The 22,449-nt window shown below is 50.7% G+C and overlaps 1 protein-coding gene across 1 annotated transcript in view; it reads left to right on the forward strand.

The window, feature by feature from the left end:
• Positions 1–22,449, forward strand: part of LOC309805348 (uncharacterized protein) — a gene marked incomplete at both ends in the record, with an annotated part of 172,311 nt that overhangs the window by 23,435 nt on the left and 126,427 nt on the right. Inside the window, 2 exons of the mRNA XM_082623276.1 lie at positions 9,334–9,927; positions 10,712–10,882. Coding sequence (XP_082479402.1) covers positions 9,334–9,927; positions 10,712–10,882 — 765 coding nt within the window. The remainder of the gene's footprint in view (positions 1–9,333; positions 9,928–10,711; positions 10,883–22,449) is intronic.

Below are 22,449 nucleotides of genomic sequence, written 5' to 3' on the forward strand. Positions count from 1 at the left end.
CATTACACGGCCAATAGCTACTGTTCAGTGGGGGTGTCGAGGACCTCCATGGGGGTCCTGCAACGACAACTGTACGAGGGAGGAGAGTATGACATTTTCAAGTACGCTCCCATGTTTGAGAGCGACTTTATCCAGGTCAGCAAGGAAGGAGAACTGATCGACCTAGACAACCGCGTCCAAACGGTGACTGTGGGCGTCGCATCCACCAGCCCCCTCTTCCCACTACCTGACGTCATGCTGCTGGCCCGACCAAGGAAAGTCTGTGCCGGGATCACCAAGGGGAGAGGTTGCAAGCCCGTGAAGACCCTAGAGCTCACCAGGCTGCTCCCCTTGAAGTTTGTCAAGATCTCCATCCACAACCGGGAGAAACAGCAGCTGTGCCTGAGTCTTGCTACCGGCCGGACTTTCTACCTGCAGCTGTGCCCCTCTTCCGACGCACAAGAAGACGTCTTTTCCTATTGGGAAAAGCTTGTCTATATCCTGAGACCACCGGTAGACAGTTACAGCAGTACCCCGATGCTCCAAACTGGAGATGCAGCGACTACAGAGGATGCCGACATCCTAGTGGTAAGCACCTACAGGGACTCAAGAACACGGGGCAGGGTGCTTTGGGAGAGCAAGGCAAAGCTGGTCCTTCATAGCCTTTGGTGCTCTCTGAGACTCGCCTGGGAAATACCTTCTACTGTTGAAAAGGGTCAGGGACACACGAGCTATCACTACAGGAGTCACCACACTGGAGAGGTTCCGAGTGCTGCACCACCTTGTCCCACGAGGCCGAATTTCAGAGACACCTTAGGTATCACCTCGGCTGCACTGGTCTCATCACTAGGGCTGTAATCCCTCCTACAGCATCCTGACTCTCTGGTCTCTGCTTGAACACTTACCCCAGCCCATGTAGTCTCAGGAGTTGGGGAACATCATTCACAGTTAGGAAGTCCTTCCTTCATTGTGTCTCCCCGGGACTCCGACATGCTGACTCAAATCAGCCCAACCCGTGGAGTCACCAAAACGTACAAGGTGTGCATCCCTTGACCCAGGAACCCCACTTCTAGGAATCTGCCCTGCACGGAGAGAAGCACAAGGGTATAAAGTTAAAGTGTAGAGCATCATGGAGAATTGTATCAGTGCTCTCCCTGACCCTGGGACTGTTCAAGTAAAGTGGAGTGGCCGTTGGACAGGGGTGCAGTAGATGGGGTCTTGCATCCAATGGGAGCTTAGACTGGGTGATGTCAAAGGTTATTCTAAGTATAAGGCCTTGAGTTGCTCAGCTCCAGGATGAGAGAGGAGCGGACAGTTCTGAGCTCACTTTCTGTCATCTCTCTCTTACCTGTCTCTCCTCCCCTTGGCTCAGACCACAGAGCTCCACAGAGAAAGGGATCAGGATGAGGTTGGGCTTCACAAGCGTCGTGACGTGACTGGAGCCACGTCTTGTGCTTATGTGGGGGGAGAGGGAATCCATCATGCCCCCCATGGATCAACTGCAGCCCTGAAAGGCGCCGAAGGATCGGCGGCAGGGATGACCGTGGGCCTGGCGGGAGCCACCATCGAGGATCCAGGAGAAAGCAGATCCGGCCAGGCCACCGCAGGTGCTGCCCGCCTATCCCCGCAGGACACGAACCTGGTCTCGGCGGATGTTGCCAGCACATCCTCGACGGGGGCAGATGGTCCAGAGAGCAGCACGAGCGTGGTGTTGCCAGGTGCAGTCACAACCAGCGAGCCTGCTGCTGGAAGAGCTGAAGGGAAGGTCGCAGCCCCCGTGGTCTCCACCTTGCAGAGTGAAGGCTACACGTCTGAACGGGATGGAAGCCAGAAGGTCTCCCACCCCAGGGATGAAGCCTGGAAGGAAAAAAAGGAAAGGAGGACACGTCTTCAGCGAGGAAACGTTCCCATCACCGCAGGACACGTGAAGGTCACCACAGGACAGGAGGGGACAAGACCCAGAAAGCATCCTCCCACTGGTCCTCATGCGGCCATGAAAACTCCAAAGGTGACAAAGGAGGGGAGGACAGCTCGCAGACGGAGGAAGAGCCAGCCCGCCACCAGTTCGGGGACTCGAAGTAAGACATCCAGTGAGATCCTCTCCTTCTTTACGCGCTTCAGTCATTCCTGATTCAGCACCAAGGCTCACACATGGCCACTGGGAGGTAGACAAAGCCCCGGTTGGCTTGCATCCTTCCCTAGAGAGGCAATTCCTACTTTCTCTAATAAAGGAAACCATACAACTCCAAAAGAAATGCTATCTTGTGTTTTCTATGTCCCCTCGCCTGGTAGTGACTTGACAGTGACTTCTGTGATGCGAATTGTGCTTTGGCCTGAGACCCCAGAATCAAAATTTTGTTGTAGAAGATATGTAGTAAGTATCATTAAGCCATTCACTAGGGCTGGAAATAGATGCACTATACAGAAATTTTCGCTGCGAGGTTGCGAATCTTTTGAAATAAGATTTAATATGTAAATAGTTTGGGGAGAAGATAAGCTGGGGGAAGTGACTGTGTGATGTGTATACTTGCGTTGCTGAATTAATTACTTAACTCATCAGGTATTTATTGGGTGTCTGTGCTGTGCCTAGCACGAGGCTATGTTATTGAAAAACGACCCTTTTCTCAGCAAAGCACTCTGGTTTGGTTATGGGCACTCTGCAGAAGGCAAGGAACTAAGCACAGGAAAAGGTTTTCGTCACTTGCTCGAAGGTCACACGTGCATAGCCACTGCCAGAAAGAGAAGCCTGTTTTCCCCGCAAGGCTTCTCCAGGGCACGTAGGGTGGAGGGAGAACAAGTCTGCAGCCGGGGCTGAGCTTCAGGCCATAGCTGGGGTCAGAGGTTCACCTTATGAAAACAGAAACTCTCTCTGGCTTGTAAGGAAATCAAACCTTTGGGAGTTATTTTACTTTGTGTAGGATAAAACAGAACACGGGGGGATCAGGGTTGTCATTGGCTCAACAAAGGGACACAAGCTTTATGGTAGAAGCAGCACCAACGAGGAGTCCGGAAATCTGAGTTCCTATCCTGTCTGGGCCACTGACTCTCCTGGGTCACTCTGCCTCCCTGTAATGGTACCTCTGTGGGCAGCCACGGGGTCCCCAACTGTAAAACCAATGGATTGGACTGCTGCAGTGATTCTTACCCTTGGTTGTATGTTGCGAGTTCCCTGGGGAGCTTAAAAACAAACAAAAAAAACATTGATAGCCTGACCCCAATCCCAAGATTCTGATGACATTTAGGTGGGGTAAGCCCTCCAGCACTGGGAGTTTTAAAAATCTCACCCAATAATTCTACTGTGCAGCAGCCAAGTTGGAAAACCACTGGGCTAGGAGGTCTGGGGGGGGGCCTCTTTCCGCCCCAGTGTGCCATAACTTTACAGTGGAAGACAGTAGTTCTCCAACATTCACATGCATAAGGATCACCTGGGAAGCCTATTTAAAAAATAACATTTCTCACCATACGATATCCCTTATACATGGACTCTACAGTACGATGCCAATGAACATATCTGCGAAACAGAAACAGACTCCCAGACATAGAAAAGAGACTTGGGGTTTTCAGTGGGGTTGGGGGCAGGGAAGGATTGGGAGTTTGGGATTAGCAGATGCAAACTACAGGGTGGATAAACAGCAGGGTCCTACTGTAGAGCACAGAGAACTGTAGTCAGTATCCTGTGATAAACCATAATGGAAAAGAATAGGAAAAAGACTATACATGAAATACACAAAGAACGCACATGAAACTGAATCAGAAATTAACGGAAGAAATTAACACAACAGAAATTAACACAACCTTGTAAATCGACTAGACGTCAATAAAAAAGAAGGGGGAAAAGAAAAAAAATAGAAGCCAAGGTTGGGTTCCCTTTGCGGGGAGGGAGCATGCAGAAGATGGGCTGGCAGGCTTCTATTTCTTGCTCTGGGTGGCAGCTACAAGGGTGCTCACTTTCTTGTTACTCATTAAGCTATATATTTACGGTTTGTGCACTTTCATGAATGTGTGTTATATTTCACAATAAAAACAGTTTCTAAAACTGTAAAAAATATATATAAATATAAAAAGTTAGCCTCCCTGAAAAGAGAAAATGGGTGAGAAAATTCTCCATATCCTGGAAATGACAGTACCAATGGGACTCTGACAGGTAGCACTCTTTCTAAGCTCCTGCCAGCACTGTGCTATATACGCTGGGGGCACAGAGAACAGCAATCCCCATAGGATGCCTGCCCTCAGCAAGTACACGGTCCACTTCCAGGATTTTATCCCCAGGACATCGTTCAGCAGAAGCGCCAAGATGATGGAGATTTGTAACAACAAGACTGGAAACCACCCAGATATTTACAAGAGCAGGAGGGTTTTCTCAACCGTTTGAGTAGAAAGACTATCCGGCCTACCCACACCTATACCCTGGCAGGGTCAGCCTGTTCCCTATGGACGTGGTGGTTGGTTTAGGGGGAGGCTGGTGAGCCTGCCCCAAGGGGGTGGGGGCTTGGAGGCTCAACAAAGGGGTGTGTGATGCGATGGTGACGGGTCACAAAGGGCTTGCGGTATAAATAGGGTCGGGTCAAGAGACTCTGGCAGAGTCCTGCAGGGAGGTGACGAGGTGCTTTCGTTCCCTCTCTCTCTCTCTCCGAGGCTCAACTTGTGGCTGGTGGCTCTGTCTTGAACGAAGAGAGCCATGAGCAGTGAGAGTTTACCTCATTACACGGCCAATAGCTACTGTTCAGTGGGGGTGTCGAGGACCTCCATGGGGGTCCTGCAACGACAACTGTACGAGGGAGGAGAGTATGACATTTTCAAGTACGCTCCCATGTTTGAGAGCGACTTTATCCAGGTCAGCAAGGAAGGAGAACTGATCGACCTAGACAACCGCGTCCAAACGGTGACTGTGGGCGTCGCATCCACCAGCCCCCTCTTCCCACTACCTGACGTCATGCTGCTGGCCCGACCAAGGAAAGTCTGTGCCGGGATCACCAAGGGGAGAGGTTGCAAGCCCGTGAAGACCCTAGAGCTCACCAGGCTGCTCCCCTTGAAGTTTGTCAAGATCTCCATCCACAACCGGGAGAAACAGCAGCTGTGCCTGAGTCTTGCTACCGGCCGGACTTTCTACCTGCAGCTGTGCCCCTCTTCCGACGCACAAGAAGACCTCTTTTCCTATTGGGAAAAGCTTGTCTATATCCTGAGACCACCGGTAGACAGTTACAGCAGTACCCCGATGCTCCAAACTGGAGATGCAGCGACTACAGAGGATGCCGACATCCTAGTGGTAAGCACCTACAGGGACTCAAGAACACGGGGCAGGGTGCTTTGGGAGAGCAAGGCAAAGCTGGTCCTTCATAGCCTTTGGTGCTCTCTGAGACTCGCCTGGGAAATACCTTCTACTGTTGAAAAGGGTCAGGGACACACGAGCTATCACTACAGGAGTCACCACACTGGAGAGGTTCCGAGTGCTGCACCACCTTGTCCCACGAGGCCGAATTTCAGAGACAGCTTAGGTATCACCTCGGCTGCACTGGTCTCATCACTAGGGCTGTAATCCCTCCTACAGCATCCTGACTCTCTGGTCTCTGCTTGAACACTTACCCCAGCCCATGTAGTCTCAGGAGTTGGGGAACATCATTCACAGTTAGGAAGTCCTTCCTTCATTGTGTCTCCCCGGGACTCCGACATGCTGACTCAAATCAGCCCAACCCGTGGAGTCACCAAAACGAACAAGGTGTGCATCCCTTGACCCAGGAACCCCACTTCTAGGAATCTGCCCTGCAGGGAGAGAAGCACAAGGGTATAAAGTTAAAGTGTAGAGCATCATGGAGAATTGTATCAGTGCTCTCCCTGACCCTGGGACTGTTCAAGTAAAGTGGAGTGGCCGTTGGACAGGGGTGCAGTAGATGGGGTCTTGCATCCAATGGGAGCTTAGACTGGGTGATGTCAAAGGTTATTCTAAGTATAAGGCCTTGAGTTGCTCAGCTCCAGGATGAGAGAGGAGCGGACAGTTCTGAGCTCACTTTCTGTCATCTCTCTCTTACCTGTCTCTCCTCCCCTTGGCTCAGACCACAGAGCTCCACAGAGAAAGGGATCAGGATGAGGTTGGGCTTCACAAGCTTCGTGACGTGACTGAAGCCACGTCTTGGGCTTATGTGGGGGGAGAGGGAATCCATCATGCCCCCCATGGATCAACTGCAGCCCTGAAAGGCGCCGAAGGATCGGCGGCAGGGATGACCGTGGGCCTGGCGGGAGCCACCATCGAGGATCCAGGAGAAAGCGGATCCGGCCAGGCCACCGCAGGTGCTGCCCGCCTATCCCCGCAGGACACGAACCTGGTCTCGGCGGATGTTGCCAGCACATCCTCGACGGGGGCAGATGGTCCAGAGAGCAGCACGAGCGTGGTGTTGCCAGGTGCAGTCACAACCAGCAAGCCTGCTGCTGGAAGAGCTGAAGGGAAGGTCGCAGCCCCCGTGGTCTCCACCTTGCAGAGTGAAGGCTACACGTCTGAACGGGATGGAAGCCAGAAGGTCTCCCACCCCAGGGATGAAGCCTGGAAGGAAAAAAAGGAAAGGAGGACACGTCTTCAGCGAGGAAACGTTCCCATCACCGCAGGACAGGTGAAGGTCACCACAGGACAGGAGGGGACAAGACCCAGAAAGCATCCTCCCACTGGTCCTCATGCGGCCATGAAAACTCCAAAGGTGACAAAGGAGGGGAGGACAGCTCGCAGACGGAGGAAGAGCCAGCCCGCCACCAGTTCGGGGACTCGAAGTAAGACATCCAGTGAGATCCTCTCCTTCTTTAGGCGCTTCAGTCATTCCTGATTCAGCACCAAGGCTCACACATGGCCACTGGGAGGTAGACAAAGCCCCGGTTGGCTTGCATCCTTCCCTAGAGAGGCAATTCCTACTTTCTCTAATAAAGGAAACCATACAACTCCAAAAGAAATGCTATCTTGTGTTTTCTATGTCCCCTCGCCTGGTAGTGACTTGACAGTGACTTCTGTGATGCGAATTGTGCTTTGGCCTGAGACCCCAGAATCAAAATTTTGTTGTAGAAGATATGTAGTAAGTATCATTAAGCCATTCACTAGGGCTGGAAATAGATGCACTATACAGAAATTTTCGCTGCGAGGTTGCGAATCTTTTGAAATAAGATTTAATATGTAAATAGTTTGGGGAGAAGATAAGCTGGGGGAAGTGACTGTGTGATGTGTATACTTGCGTTGCTGAATTAATTACTTAACTCATCAGGTATTTATTGGGTGTCTGTGCTGTGCCTAGCACGAGGCTATGTTATTGAAAAACGACCCTTTTCTCAGCAAAGCACTCTGGTTTGGTTATGGGCACTCTGCAGAAGGCAAGGAAATAAGCACAGGAAAAGGTTTTCGTCGCTTGCTCGAAGGTCACACGTGCATAGCCACTGCCAGAAAGAGAAGCCTGTTTTCCCCGCAAGGCTTCTCCAGGGCACGTAGGGTGGAGGGAGGACAAGTCTGCAGCCGGGGCTGAGCTTCAGGCCATAGCTGGGGTCAGAGGTTCACCTTATGAAAACAGAAACTCTCTCTGGCTTGTAAGGAAATCAAACCATTGGGAGTTATTTTACTTTGTGTAGGATAAAACAGAACACGGGGGGATCAGGGTTGTCATTGGCTCAACAAAGGGACACAAGCTTTATGGTAGAAGCAGCACCAACGAGGAGTCCGGAAATCTGAGTTCCTATCCTGTCTGGGCCACTGACTCTCCTGGGTCACTCTGCCTCTCTGTAATGGTACCTCTGTGGGCAGCCACGGGGTCCCCAACTGTAAAACCAATGGATTGGACTGCTGCAGTGATTCTTACCCTTGGTTGTATGTTGCGAGTTCCCTGGGGAGCTTAAAAACAAACAAAAAAAACATTGATAGCCTGACCCCAATCCCAGAGATTCTGATGACATTTAGGTGGGGTAAGCCCTCCAGCACTGGGAGTTTTAAAAATCTCACCCAATAATTCTACTGTGCAGCAGCCAAGTTGGAAAACCACTGGGCTAGGTGGTCTGGGGGGGGGCCACTTTCCGCCCCAGTATGCCATAACTTTACAGTGGAAGACAGTAGTTCTCCAACATTCACATGCATAAGGATCACCTGGGAAGCCTATTTAAAAAATAACATTTCTCACCATACGATATCCCTTATACATGGACTCTACAGTACGATGCCAATGAACATATCTGCGAAACAGAAACAGACTCCCAGACATAGAAAAGAGACTTGGGGTTTTCAGTGGGGTTGGGGGCAGGGAAGGATTGGGAGTTTGGGATTAGCAGATGCAAACTACAGGGTGGATAAACAGCAGGGTCCTACTGTAGAGCGCAGAGAACTGTAGTCAGTATCCTGTGATAAACCATAATGGAAAAGAATAGGAAAAAGACTATACATGAAATACACAAAGAACGCACATGAAACTGAATCAGAAATTAACGGAAGAAATTAACACAACAGAAATTAACACAACCTTGTAAATCGACTAGACGTCAATAAAAAAGAAGGGGGAAAAGAAAAAAAATAGAAGCCAAGGTTGGGTTCCCTTTGCGGGGAGGGAGCATGCAGAAGATGGGCTGGCAGGCTTCTATTTCTTGCTCTGGGTGGCAGCTACAAGGGTGCTCACTTTCTTGTTACTCATTAAGCTATATATTTACGGTTTGTGCACTTTCATGAATGTGTGTTATATTTCACAATAAAAACAGTTTCTAAAACTGTAAAAAATATATATAAATATAAAAAGTTAGCCTCCCTGAAAAGAGAAAATGGGTGAGAAAATTCTCCATATCCTGGAAATGACACTACCAATGGGACTCTGACAGGTAGCACTCTTTCTAAGCTCCTGCCAGCACTGTGCTATATACGCTGGGGGCACAGAGAACAGCAATCCCCATAGGATGCCTGCCCTCAGCAAGTACACGGTCCACTTCCAGGATTTTATCCCCAGGACATCGTTCAGCAGAAGCGCCAAGATGATGGAGATTTGTAACAACAACAAGACTGGAAACCACCCAGATATTTACAAGAGCAGGAGGGTTTTCTCAACCGTTTGAGTAGAAAGACTATCCGGCCTACCCACACCTATACCCTGGCAGGGTCAGCCTGTTCCCTATGGACGTGGTGGTTGGTTTAGGGGGAGGCTGGTGAGCCTGCCCCAAGGGGGTGGGGGCTTGGAGGCTCAACAAAGGGGTGTGTGATGCGATGGTGATGGGTCACAAAGGGCTTGCGGTATAAATAGGGTCGGGTCAAGAGACTCTGGCAGAGTCCTGCAGGGAGGTGACGAGGTGCTTTCGTTCCCTCTCTCTCTCTCTCCGAGGCTCAACTTGTGGCTGGTGGCTCTGTCTTGAACGAAGAGAGCCATGAGCAGTGAGAGTTTACCTCATTACACGGCCAATAGCTACTGTTCAGTGGGGGTGTCGAGGACCTCCATGGGGGTCCTGCAACGACAACTGTACGAGGGAGGAGAGTATGACATTTTCAAGTACGCTCCCATGTTTGAGAGCGACTTTATCCAGGTCAGCAAGGAAGGAGAACTGATCGACCTAGACAACCGCGTCCAAACGGTGACTGTGGGCGTCGCATCCACCAGCCCCCTCTTCCCACTACCTGACGTCATGCTGCTGGCCCGACCAAGGAAAGTCTGTGCCGGGATCACCAAGGGGAGAGGTTGCAAGCCCGTGAAGACCCTAGAGCTCACCAGGCTGCTCCCCTTGAAGTTTGTCAAGATCTCCATCCACAACCGGGAGAAACAGCAGCTGTGCCTGAGTCTTGCTACCGGCCGGACTTTCTACCTGCAGCTGTGCCCCTCTTCCGACGCACAAGAAGACCTCTTTTCCTATTGGGAAAAGCTTGTCTATATCCTGAGACCACCGGTAGACAGTTACAGCAGTACCCCGATGCTCCAAACTGGAGATGCAGCGACTACAGAGGATGCCGACATCCTAGTGGTAAGCACCTACAGGGACTCAAGAACACGGGGCAGGGTGCTTTGGGAGAGCAAGGCAAAGCTGGTCCTTCATAGCCTTTGGTGCTCTCTGAGACTCGCCTGGGAAATACCTTCTACTGTTGAAAAGGGTCAGGGACACACGAGCTATCACTACAGGAGTCACCACACTGGAGAGGTTCCGAGTGCTGCACCACCTTGTCCCACGAGGCCGAATTTCAGAGACACCTTAGGTATCACCTCGGCTGCACTGGTCTCATCACTAGGGCTGTAATCCCTCCTACAGCATCCTGACTCTCTGGTCTCTGCTTGAACACTTACCCCAGCCCATGTAGTCTCAGGAGTTGGGGAACATCATTCACAGTTAGGAAGTCCTTCCTTCATTGTGTCTCCCCGGGACTCCGACATGCTGACTCAAATCAGCCCAACCCGTGGAGTCACCAAAACGAACAAGGTGTGCATCCCTTGACCCAGGAACCCCACTTCTAGGAATCTGCCCTGCAGGGAGAGAAGCACAAGGGTATAAAGTTAAAGTGTAGAGCATCATGGAGAATTGTATCAGTGCTCTCCCTGACCCTGGGACTGTTCAAGTAAAGTGGAGTGGCCGTTGGACAGGGGTGCAGTAGATGGGGTCTTGCATCCAATGGGAGCTTAGACTGGGTGATGTCAAAGGTTATTCTAAGTATAAGGCCTTGAGTTGCTCAGCTCCAGGATGAGAGAGGAGCGGACAGTTCTGAGCTCAATTTCTGTCATCTCTCTCTTACCTGTCTCTCCTCCCCTTGGCTCAGACCACAGAGCTCCACGGAGAAAGGGATCAGGATGAGGTTGGGCTTCAAAAGCGTCGTGACGTGACTGGAGCCACGTCTTGTGCTTATGTGGGGGGAGAGGGAATCCATCATGCCCCCCATGGATCAACTGCAGCCCTGAAAGGCGCTGAAGGATCGGCGGCAGGGATGACCGTGGGCCTGGCGGGAGCCACCATCGAGGATCCAGGAGAAAGCGGATCCGGCCAGGCCACCGCAGGTGCTGCCCGCCTATCCCCGCAGGACACGAACCTGGTCTCGGCGGATGTTGCCAGCACATCCTCGACGGGGGCAGATGGTCCAGAGAGCAGCACGAGCGTGGTGTTGCCAGGTGCAGTCACAACCAGCAAGCCTGCTGCTGGAAGAGCTGAAGGGAAGGTCGCAGCCCCCGTGGTCTCCACCTTGCAGAGTGAAGGCTACACGTCTGAACGGGATGGAAGCCAGAAGGTCTCCCACCCCAGGGATGAAGCCTGGAAGGAAAAAAAGGAAAGGAGGACACGTCTTCAGCGAGGAAACGTTCCCATCACCGCAGGACAGGTGAAGGTCACCACAGGACAGGAGGGGACAAGACCCAGAAAGCATCCTCCCACTGGTCCTCATGCGGCCATGAAAACTCCAAAGGTGACAAAGGAGGGGAGGACAGCTCGCAGACGGAGGAAGAGCCAGCCCGCCACCAGTTCGGGGACTCGAAGTAAGACATCCAGTGAGATCCTCTCCTTCTTTAGGCGCTTCAGTCATTCCTGATTCAGCACCAAGGCTCACACATGGCCACTGGGAGGTAGACAAAGCCCCGGTTGGCTTGCATCCTTCCCTAGAGAGGCAATTCCTACTTTCTCTAATAAAGGAAACCATACAACTCCAAAAGAAATGCTATCTTGTGTTTTCTATGTCCCCTCGCCTGGTAGTGACTTGACAGTGACTTCTGTGATGCGAATTGTGCTTTGGCCTGAGACCCCAGAATCAAAATTTTGTTGTAGAAGATATGTAGTAAGTATCATTAAGCCATTCACTAGGGCTGGAAATAGATGCACTATACAGAAATTTTCGCTGCGAGGTTGCGAATCTTTTGAAATAAGATTTAATATGTAAATAGTTTGGGGAGAAGATAAGCTGGGGGAAGTGACTGTGTGATGTGTATACTTGCGTTGCTGAATTAATTACTTAACTCATCAGGTATTTATTGGGTGTCTGTGCTGTGCCTAGCACGAGGCTATGTTATTGAAAAACGACCCTTTTCTCAGCAAAGCACTCTGGTTTGGTTATGGGCACTCTGCAGAAGGCAAGGAACTAAGCACAGGAAAAGGTTTTCGTCGCTTGCTCGAAGGTCACACGTGCATAGCCACTGCCAGAAAGAGAAGCCTGTTTTCCCCGCAAGGCTTCTCCAGGGCACGTAGGGTGGAGGGAGGACAAGTCTGCAGCCGGGGCTGAGCTTCAGGCCATAGCTGGGGTCAGAGGTTCACCTTATGAAAACAGAAACTCTCTCTGGCTTGTAAGGAAATCAAACCATTGGGAGTTATTTTACTTTGTGTAGGATAAAACAGAACACGGGGGGATCAGGGTTGTCATTGGCTCAACAAAGGGACACAATCTTTATGGTAGAAGCAGCACCAACGAGGAGTCCGGAAATCTGAGTTCCTATTCTGTCTGGGCCACTGACTCTCCTGGGTCACTCTGCCTCTCTGTAATGGTACCTCTGTGGGCAGCCACGGGGTCCCCAACTGTAAAACCAATGGATTGGACCGCTGCAGTGATTCTTACCCTTGGTTGTATGTTGCAAGTTCCCTGGGGAGCTTAAAAACAAACAAAAAAAAATATTGATAGCCTGACCCCAATCCCAGAGATTCTGATGACATTTAGGTGGGGTAAGCCCTCCAGCACTGGGAGTTTTAAAAATCTCACCCAATAATTCTACTGTGCAGCAGCCAAGTTGGAAAACCACTGGGCTAGGAGGTCTGGGGGGGGGCCTCTTTCCGCCCCAGTATGCCATAACTTTACAGTGGAAGACAGTAGTTCTCCAACATTCACATGCATAAGGATCACCTGGGAAGCCTATTTAAAAAATAACATTTCTCACCATACGATATCCCTTATACATGGACTCTACAGTACGATGCCAATGGACATATCTGCGAAACAGAAACAGACTCCCAGACATAGAAAAGAGACTTGGGGTTTTCAGTGGGGTTGGGGGCAGGGAAGGATTGGGAGTTTGGGATTAGCAGATGCAAACTACAGGGTGGATAAACAGCACGGTCCTACTGTAGAGCACAGAGAACTATAGTCAGTATCCTGTGATAAACCATAATGGAAAAGAATAGGAAAAAGACTATACATGAAATACACAAAGAACGCACATGAAACTGAATCAGAAATTAACGGAAGAAATTAACACAACAGAAATTAACACAACCTTGTAAATCGACTAGACGTCAATAAAAAAGAAGGGGGAAAAGAAAAAAAATAGAAGCCAAGGTTGGGTTCCCTTTGCGGGGAGGGAGCATGCAGAAGATGGGCTGGCAGGCTTCTATTTCTTGCTCTGGGTGGCAGCTACAAGGGTGCTCACTTTCTTGTTACTCATTAAGCTATATATTTACGGTTTGTGCACTTTCATGAATGTGTGTTATATTTCACAATAAAAACAGTTTCTAAAACTGTAAAAAATATATATAAATATAAAAAGTTAGCCTCCCTGAAAAGAGAAAATGGGTGAGAAAATTCTCCATATCCTGGAAATGACAGTACCAATGGGACTCTGACAGGTAGCACTCTTTCTAAGCTCCTGCCAGCACTGTGCTATATACGCTGGGGGCACAGAGAACAGCAATCCCCATAGGATGCCTGCCCTCAGCAAGTACACGGTCCACTTCCAGGATTTTATCCCCAGGACATCGTTCAGCAGAAGCGCCAAGATGATGGAGATTTGTAACAACAACAAGACTGGAAACCACCCAGATATTTACAAGAGCAGGAGGGTTTTCTCAACCGTTTGAGTAGAAAGACTATCCGGCCTACCCACACCTATACCCTGGCAGGGTCAGCCTGTTCCCTATGGACGTGGTGGTTGGTTTAGGGGGAGGCTGGTGAGCCTGCCCCAAGGGGGTGGGGGCTTGGAGGCTCAACAAAGGGGTGTGTGATGCGATGGTGACGGGTCACAAAGGGCTTGCGGTATAAATAGGGTCGGGTCAAGAGACTCTGGCAGAGTCCTGCAGGGAGGTGACGAGGTGCTTTCGTTCCCTCTCTCTCTCTCTCCGAGGCTCAACTTGTGGCTGGTGGCTCTGTCTTGAACGAAGAGAGCCATGAGCAGTGAGAGTTTACCTCATTACACGGCCAATAGCTACTGTTCAGTGGGGGTGTCGAGGACCTCCATGGGGGTCCTGCAACGACAACTGTACGAGGGAGGAGAGTATGACATTTTCAAGTACGCTCCCATGTTTGAGAGCGACTTTATCCAGGTCAGCAAGGAAGGAGAACTGATCGACCTAGACAACCGCGTCCAAACGGTGACTGTGGGCGTCGCATCCACCAGCCCCCTCTTCCCACTACCTGACGTCATGCTGCTGGCCCGACCAAGGAAAGTCTGTGCCGGGATCACCAAGGGGAGAGGTTGCAAGCCCGTGAAGACCCTAGAGCTCACCAGGCTGCTCCCCTTGAAGTTTGTCAAGATCTCCATCCACAACCGGGAGAAACAGCAGCTGTGCCTGAGTCTTGCTACCGGCCGGACTTTCTACCTGCAGCTGTGCCCCTCTTCCGACGCACAAGAAGACCTCTTTTCCTATTGGGAAAAGCTTGTCTATATCCTGAGACCACCGGTAGACAGTTACAGCAGTACCCCGATGCTCCAAACTGGAGATGCAGCGACTACAGAGGATGCCGACATCCTAGTGGTAAGCACCTACAGGGACTCAAGAACACGGGGCAGGGTGCTTTGGGAGAGCAAGGCAAAGCTGGTCCTTCATAGCCTTTGGTGCTCTCTGAGACTCGCCTGGGAAATACCTTCTACTGTTGAAAAGGGTCAGGGACACACGAGCTATCACTACAGGAGTCACCACCCTGGAGAGGTTCCGAGTGCTGCACCACCTTGTCCCACGAGGCCGAATTTCAGAGACACCTTAGGTATCACCTCGGCTGCACTGGTCTCATCACTAGGGCTGTAATCCCTCCTACAGCATCCTGACTCTCTGGTCTCTGCTTGAACACTTACCCCAGCCCATGTAGTCTCAGGAGTTGGGGAACATCATTCACAGTTAGGAAGTCCTTCCTTCATTGTGTCTCCCCGGGACTCCGACATGCTGACTCAAATCAGCCCAACCCGTGGAGTCACCAAAACGTACAAGGTGTGCATCCCTTGACCCAGGAACCCCACTTCTAGGAATCTGCCCTGCACGGAGAGAAGCACAAGGGTATAAAGTTAAAGTGTAGAGCATCATGGAGAATTGTATCAGTGCTCTCCCTGACCCTGGGACTGTTCAAGTAAAGTGGAGTGGCCGTTGGACAGGGGTGCAGTAGATGGGGTCTTGCATCCAATGGGAGCTTAGACTGGGTGATGTCAAAGGTTATTCTAAGTATAAGGCCTTGAGTTGCTCAGCTCCAGGATGAGAGAGGAGCGGACAGTTCTGAGCTCACTTTCTGTCATCTCTCTCTTACCTGTCTCTCCTCCCCTTGGCTCAGACCACAGAGCTCCACAGAGAAAGGGATCAGGATGAGGTTGGGCTTCACAAGCGTCGTGACGTGACTGGAGCCACGTCTTGGGCTTATGTGGGGGGAGAGGGAATCCATCATGCCCCCCATGGATCAACTGCAGCCCTGAAAGGCGCCGAAGGATCGGCGGCAGGGATGACCGTGGGCCTGGCGGGAGCCACCATCGAGGATCCAGGAGAAAGCGGATCCGGCCAGGCCACCGCAGGTGCTGCCCGCCTATCCCCGCAGGACACGAACCTGGTCTCGGCGGATGTTGCCAGCACATCCTCGACGGGGGCAGATGGTCCAGAGAGCAGCACGAGCGTGGTGTTGCCAGGTGCAGTCACAACCAGCAAGCCTGCTGCTGGAAGAGCTGAAGGGAAGGTCGCAGCCCCCGTGGTCTCCACCTTGCAGAGTGAAGGCTACACGTCTGAACGGGATGGAAGCCAGAAGGTCTCCCACCCCAGGGATGAAGCCTGGAAGGAAAAAAAGGAAAGGAGAACACGTCTTCAGCGAGGAAACGTTCCCATCACCGCAGGACAGGTGAAGGTCACCACAGGACAGGAGGGGACAAGACCCAGAAAGCATCCTCCCACTGGTCCTCATGCGGCCATGAAAACTCCAAAGGTGACAAAGGAGGGGAGGACAGCTCGCAGACGGAGGAAGAGCCAGCCCGCCACCAGTTCGGGGACTCGAAGTAAGACATCCAGTGAGATCCTCTCCTTCTTTAGGCGCTTCAGTCATTCCTGATTCAGCACCAAGGCTCACACATGGCCACTGGGAGGTAGACAAAGCCCCGGTTGGCTTGCATCCTTCCCTAGAGAGGCAATTCCTACTTTCTCTAATGAAGGAAACCATACAACTCCAAAAGAAATGCTATCTTGTGTTTTCTATGTCCCCTCGCCTGGTAGTGACTTGACAGTGACTTCTGTGATGCGAATTGTGCTTTGGCCTGAGACCCCAGAATCAAAATTTTGTTGTAGAAGATATGTAGTAAGTATCATTAAGCCATTCACTATGGCTGGAAATAGATGCACTATACAGAAATTTTCGCTGCGAGGTTGCGAATCTTTTGAAATAAGATTTAATATGTAAATAGTTTGGGGAGAAGATAAGCTGGGGGAAGTGACTGTGTGATGTGTATACTTGCGTTGCTGAATTAATTACTTAACTCATCAGGTATTTATTGGGTGTCTGTGCTGTGCCTAGCACGAGGCTATGTTATTGAAAAACGACCCTTTTCTCAGCAAAGCACTCTGGTTTGGTTATGGGCACTCTGCAGAAGGCAAGGAACTAAGCACAGGAAAAGGTTTTCGTCACTTGCTCGAAGGTCACACGTGCATAGCCACTGCCAGAAAGAGAAGCCTGTTTTCCCCGCAAGGCTTCTCCAGGGCACGTAGGGTGGAGGGAGGACAAGTCTGCAGCCGGGGCTGAGCTTCAGGCCATAGCTGGGGTCAGAGGTTCACCTTATGAAAACAGAAACTCTCTCTGGCTTGTAAGGAAATCAAACCATTGGGAGTTATTTTACTTTGTGTAGGATAAAACAGAACACGGGGGGATCAGGGTTGTCATTGGCTCAACAAAGGGACACAAGCTTTATGGTAGAAGCAGCACCAACGAGGAGTCCGGAAATCTGAGTTCCTATCCTGTCTGGGCCACTGACTCTCCTGGGTCACTCTGCCTCTCTGTAATGGTACCTCTGTGGGCAGGCACGGGGTCCCCAACTGTAAAACCAATGGATTGGACTGCTGCAGTGATTCTTACCCTTGGTTGTATGTTGCGAGTTCCCTGGGGAGCTTAAAAACAAACAAAAAAAACATTGATAGCCTGACCCCAATCCCAGAGATTCTGATGACATTTAGGTGGGGTAAGCCCTCCAGCACTGGGAGTTTTAAAAATCTCACCCAATAATTCTACTGTGCAGCAGCCAAGTTGGAAAACCACTGGGCTAGGTGGTCTGGGGGGGGGCCACTTTCCGCCCCAGTATGCCATAACTTTACAGTGGAAGACAGTAGTTCTCCAACATTCACATGCATAAGGATCACCTGGGAAGCCTATTTAAAAAATAACATTTCTCACCATACGATATCCCTTATACATGGACTCTACAGTACGATGCCAATGAACATATCTGCGAAACAGAAACAGACTCCCAGACATAGAAAAGAGACTTGGGGTTTTCAGTGGGGTTGGGGGCAGGGAAGGATTGGGAGTTTGGGATTAGCAGATGCAAACTACAGGGTGGATAAACAGCAGGGTCCTACTGTAGAGCGCAGAGAACTGTAGTCAGTATCCTGTGATAAACCATAATGGAAAAGAATAGGAAAAAGACTATACATGAAATACACAAAGAACGCACATGAAACTGAATCAGAAATTAACGGAAGAAATTAACACAACAGAAATTAACACAACCTTGTAAATCGACTAGACGTCAATAAAAAAGAAGGGGGAAAAGAAAAAAAATAGAAGCCAAGGTTGGGTTCCCTTTGCGGGGAGGGAGCATGCAGAAGATGGGCTGGCAGGCTTCTATTTCTTGCTCTGGGTGGCAGCTACAAGGGTGCTCACTTTCTTGTTACTCATTAAGCTATATATTTACGGTTTGTGCACTTTCATGAATGTGTGTTATATTTCACAATAAAAACAGTTTCTAAAACTGTAAAAAATATATATAAATATAAAACGTTAGCCTCCCTGAAAAGAGAAAATGGGTGAGAAAATTCTCCATATCCTGGAAATGACAGTACCAATGGGACTCTGACAGGTAGCACTCTTTCTAAGCTCCTGCCAGCACTGTGCTATATACGCTGGGGGCACAGAGAACAGCAATCCCCATAGGATGCCTGCCCTCAGCAAGTACACGGTCCACTTCCAGGATTTTATCCCCAGGACATCGTTCAGCAGAAGCGCCAAGATGATGGAGATTTGTAACAACAACAAGACTGGAAACCACCCAGATATTTACAAGAGCAGGAGGGTTTTCTCAACCGTTTGAGTAGAAAGACTATCCGGCCTACCCACACCTATACCCTGGCAGGGTCAGCCTGTTCCCTATGGACGTGGTGGTTGGTTTAGGGGGAGGCTGGTGAGCCTGCCCCAAGGGGGTGGGGGCTTGGAGGCTCAACAAAGGGGTGTGTGATGCGATGGTGACGGGTCACAAAGGGCTTGCGGTATAAATAGGGTCGGGTCAAGAGACTCTGGCAGAGTCCTGCAGGGAGGTGACGAGGTGCTTTCGTTCCCTCTCTCTCTCTCTCCGAGGCTCAACTTGTGGCTGGTGGCTCTGTCTTGAACGAAGAGAGCCATGAGCAGTGAGAGTTTACCTCATTACACGGCCAATAGCTACTGTTCAGTGGGGGTGTCGAGGACCTCCATGGGGGTCCTGCAACGACAACTGTACGAGGGAGGAGAGTATGACATTTTCAAGTACGCTCCCATGTTTGAGAGCGACTTTATCCAGGTCAGCAAGGAAGGAGAACTGATCGACCTAGACAACCGCGTCCAAACGGTGACTGTGGGCGTCGCATCCACCAGCCCCCTCTTCCCACTACCTGACGTCATGCTGCTGGCCCGACCAAGGAAAGTCTGTGCCGGGATCACCAAGGGGAGAGGTTGCAAGCCCGTGAAGACCCTAGAGCTCACCAGGCTGCTCCCCTTGAAGTTTGTCAAGATCTCCATCCACAACCGGGAGAAACAGCAGCTGTGCCTGAGTCTTGCTACCGGCCGGACTTTCTACCTGCAGCTGTGCCCCTCTTCCGACGCACAAGAAGACCTCTTTTCCTATTGGGAAAAGCTTGTCTATATCCTGAGACCACCGGTAGACAGTTACAGCAGTACCCCGATGCTCCAAACTGGAGATGCAGCGACTACAGAGGATGCCGACATCCTAGTGGTAAGCACCTACAGGGACTCAAGAACACGGGGCAGGGTGCTTTGGGAGAGCAAGGCAAAGCTGGTCCTTCATAGCCTTTGGTGCTCTCTGAGACTCGCCTGGGAAATACCTTCTACTGTTGAAAAGGGTCAGAGACACACGAGCTATCACTACAGGAGTCACCACACTGGAGAGGTTCCGAGTGCTGCACCACCTTGTCCCACGAGGCCGAATTTCAGAGACACCTTAGGTATCACCTCGGCTGCACTGGTCTCATCACTAGGGCTGTAATCCCTCCTACAGCATCCTGACTCTCTGGTCTCTGCTTGAACACTTACCCCAGCCCATGTAGTCTCAGGAGTTGGGGAACATCATTCACAGTTAGGAAGTCCTTCCTTCATTGTGTCTCCCCGGGACTCCGACATGCTGACTCAAATCAGCCCAACCCGTGGAGTCACCAAAACGAACAAGGTGTGCATCCCTTGACCCAGGAACCCCACTTCTAGGAATCTGCCCTGCAGGGAGAGAAGCACAAGGGTATAAAGTTAAAGTGTAGAGCATCATGGAGAATTGTATCAGTGCTCTCCCTGACCCTGGGACTGTTCAAGTAAAGTGGAGTGGCCGTTGGACAGGGGTGCAGTAGATGGGGTCTTGCATCCAATGGGAGCTTAGACTGGGTGATGTCAAAGGTTATTCTAAGTATAAGGCCTTGAGTTGCTCAGCTCCAGGATGAGAGAGGAGCGGACAGTTCTGAGCTCACTTTCTGTCATCTCTCTCTTACCTGTCTCTCCTCCCCTTGGCTCAGACCACAGAGCTCCACAGAGAAAGGGATCAGGATGAGGTTGGGCTTCACAAGCTTCGTGATGTGACTGGAGCCACGTCTTGTGCTTATGTGGGGGGAGAGGGAATCCATCATGCCCCCCATGGATCAACTGCAGCCCTGAAAGGCGCTGAAGGATCGGCGGCAGGGATGACCGTGGGCCTGGCGGGAGCCACCATCGAGGATCCAGGAGAAAGCGGATCCGGCCAGGCCACCGCAGGTGCTGCCCGCCTATCCCCGCAGGACACGAACCTGGTCTCGGCGGATGTTGCCAGCACATCCTCGACGGGGGCAGATGGTCCAGAGAGCAGCACGAGCGTGGTGTTGCCAGGTGCAGTCACAACCAGCAAGCCTGCTGCTGGAAGAGCTGAAGGGAAGGTCGCAGCCCCCGTGGTCTCCACCTTGCAGAGTGAAGGCTACACGTCTGAACGGGATGGAAGCCAGAAGGTCTCCCACCCCAGGGATGAAGCCTGGAAGGAAAAAAAGAAAGGAGGACACGTCTTCAGCGAGGAAACGTTCCCATCACCGCAGGACAGGTGAAGGTCACCACAGGACAGGAGGGGACAAGACCCAGAAAGCATCCTCCCACTGGTCCTCATGCGGCCATGAAAACTCCAAAGGTGACAAAGGAGGGGAGGACAGCTCGCAGACGGAGGAAGAGCCAGCCCACCACCAGTTCGGGGACTCGAAGTAAGACATCCAGTGAGATCCTCTCCTTCTTTAGGCGCTTCAGTCATTCCTGATTCAGCACCAAGGCTCACACATGGCCACTGGGAGGTAGACAAAGCCCCGGTTGGCTTGCATCCTTCCCTAGAGAGGCAATTCCTACTTTCTCTAATAAAGGAAACCATACAACTCCAAAAGAAATGCTATCTTGTGTTTTCTATGTCCCCTCGCCTGGTAGTGACTTGACAGTGACTTCTGTGATGCGAATTGTGCTTTGGCCTGAGACCCCAGAATCAAAATTTTGTTGTAGAAGATATGTAGTAAGTATCATTAAGCCATTCACTAGGGCTGGAAATAGATGCACTATACAGAAATTTTCGCTGCGAGGTTGCGAATCTTTTGAAATAAGATTTAATATGTAAATAGTTTGGGGAGAAGATAAGCTGGGGGAAGTGACTGTGTGATGTGTATACTTGCGTTGCTGAATTAATTACTTAACTCATCAGGTATTTATTGGGTGTCTGTGCTGTGCCTAGCACGAGGCTATGTTATTGAAAAACGACCCTTTTCTCAGCAAAGCACTCTGGTTTGGTTATGGGCACTCTGCAGAAGGCAAGGAACTAAGCACAGGAAAAGGTTTTCGTCGCTTGCTCGAAGGTCACACGTGCATAGCCACTGCCAGAAAGAGAAGCCTGTTTTCCCCGCAAGGCTTCTCCAGGGCACGTAGGGTGGAGGGAGGACAAGTCTGCAGCCGGGGCTGAGCTTCAGGCCATAGCTGGGGTCAGAGGTTCACCTTATGAAAACAGAAACTCTCTCTGGCTTGTAAGGAAATCAAACCATTGGGAGTTATTTTACTTTGTGTAGGATAAAACAGAACACGGGGGGATCAGGGTTGTCATTGGCTCAACAAAGGGACACAATCTTTATGGTAGAAGCAGCACCAACGAGGAGTCCGGAAATCTGAGTTCCTATCCTGTCTGGGCCACTGACTCTCCTGGGTCACTCTGCCTCTCTGTAATGGTACCTCTGTGGGCAGCCACGGGGTCCCCAACTGTAAAACCAATGGATTGGACCGCTGCAGTGATTCTTACCCTTGGCTGTATGTTGCGAGTTCCCTGGGGAGCTTAAAAACAAACAAAAAAAAAATATTGATAGCCTGACCCCAATCCCAGAGATTCTGATGACATTTAGGTGGGGTAAGCCCTCCAGCACTGGGAGTTTTAAAAATCTCACCCAATAATTCTACTGTGCAGCAGCCAAGATGGAAAACCACTGGGCTAGGAGGTCTGGGGGGGGGCCACTTTCCGCCCCAGTATGCCATAACTTTACAGTGGAAGACAGTAGTTCTCCAACATTCACATGCATAAGGATCACCTGGGAAGCCTATTTAAAAAATAACATTTCTCACCATACGATATCCCTTATACATGGACTCTACAGTACGATGCCAATGAACATATCTGCGAAACAGAAACAGACTCCCAGACATAGAAAAGAGACTTGGGGTTTTCAGTGGGGTTGGGGGCAGGGAAGGATTGGGAGTTTGGGATTAGCAGATGCAAACTACAGGGTGGATAAACAGCAGGGTCCTACTGTAGAGCGCAGAGAACTGTAGTCAGTATCCTGTGATAAACCATAATGGAAAAGAATAGGAAAAAGACTATACATGAAATACACAAAGAACGCACATGA

The sequence above is a fragment of the Mesoplodon mirus genome, assembly GCF_964341445.2.
Source record: "Mesoplodon mirus genome assembly, chromosome: 5".
Lineage (NCBI taxonomy): Eukaryota > Metazoa > Chordata > Mammalia > Artiodactyla > Ziphiidae > Mesoplodon > Mesoplodon mirus.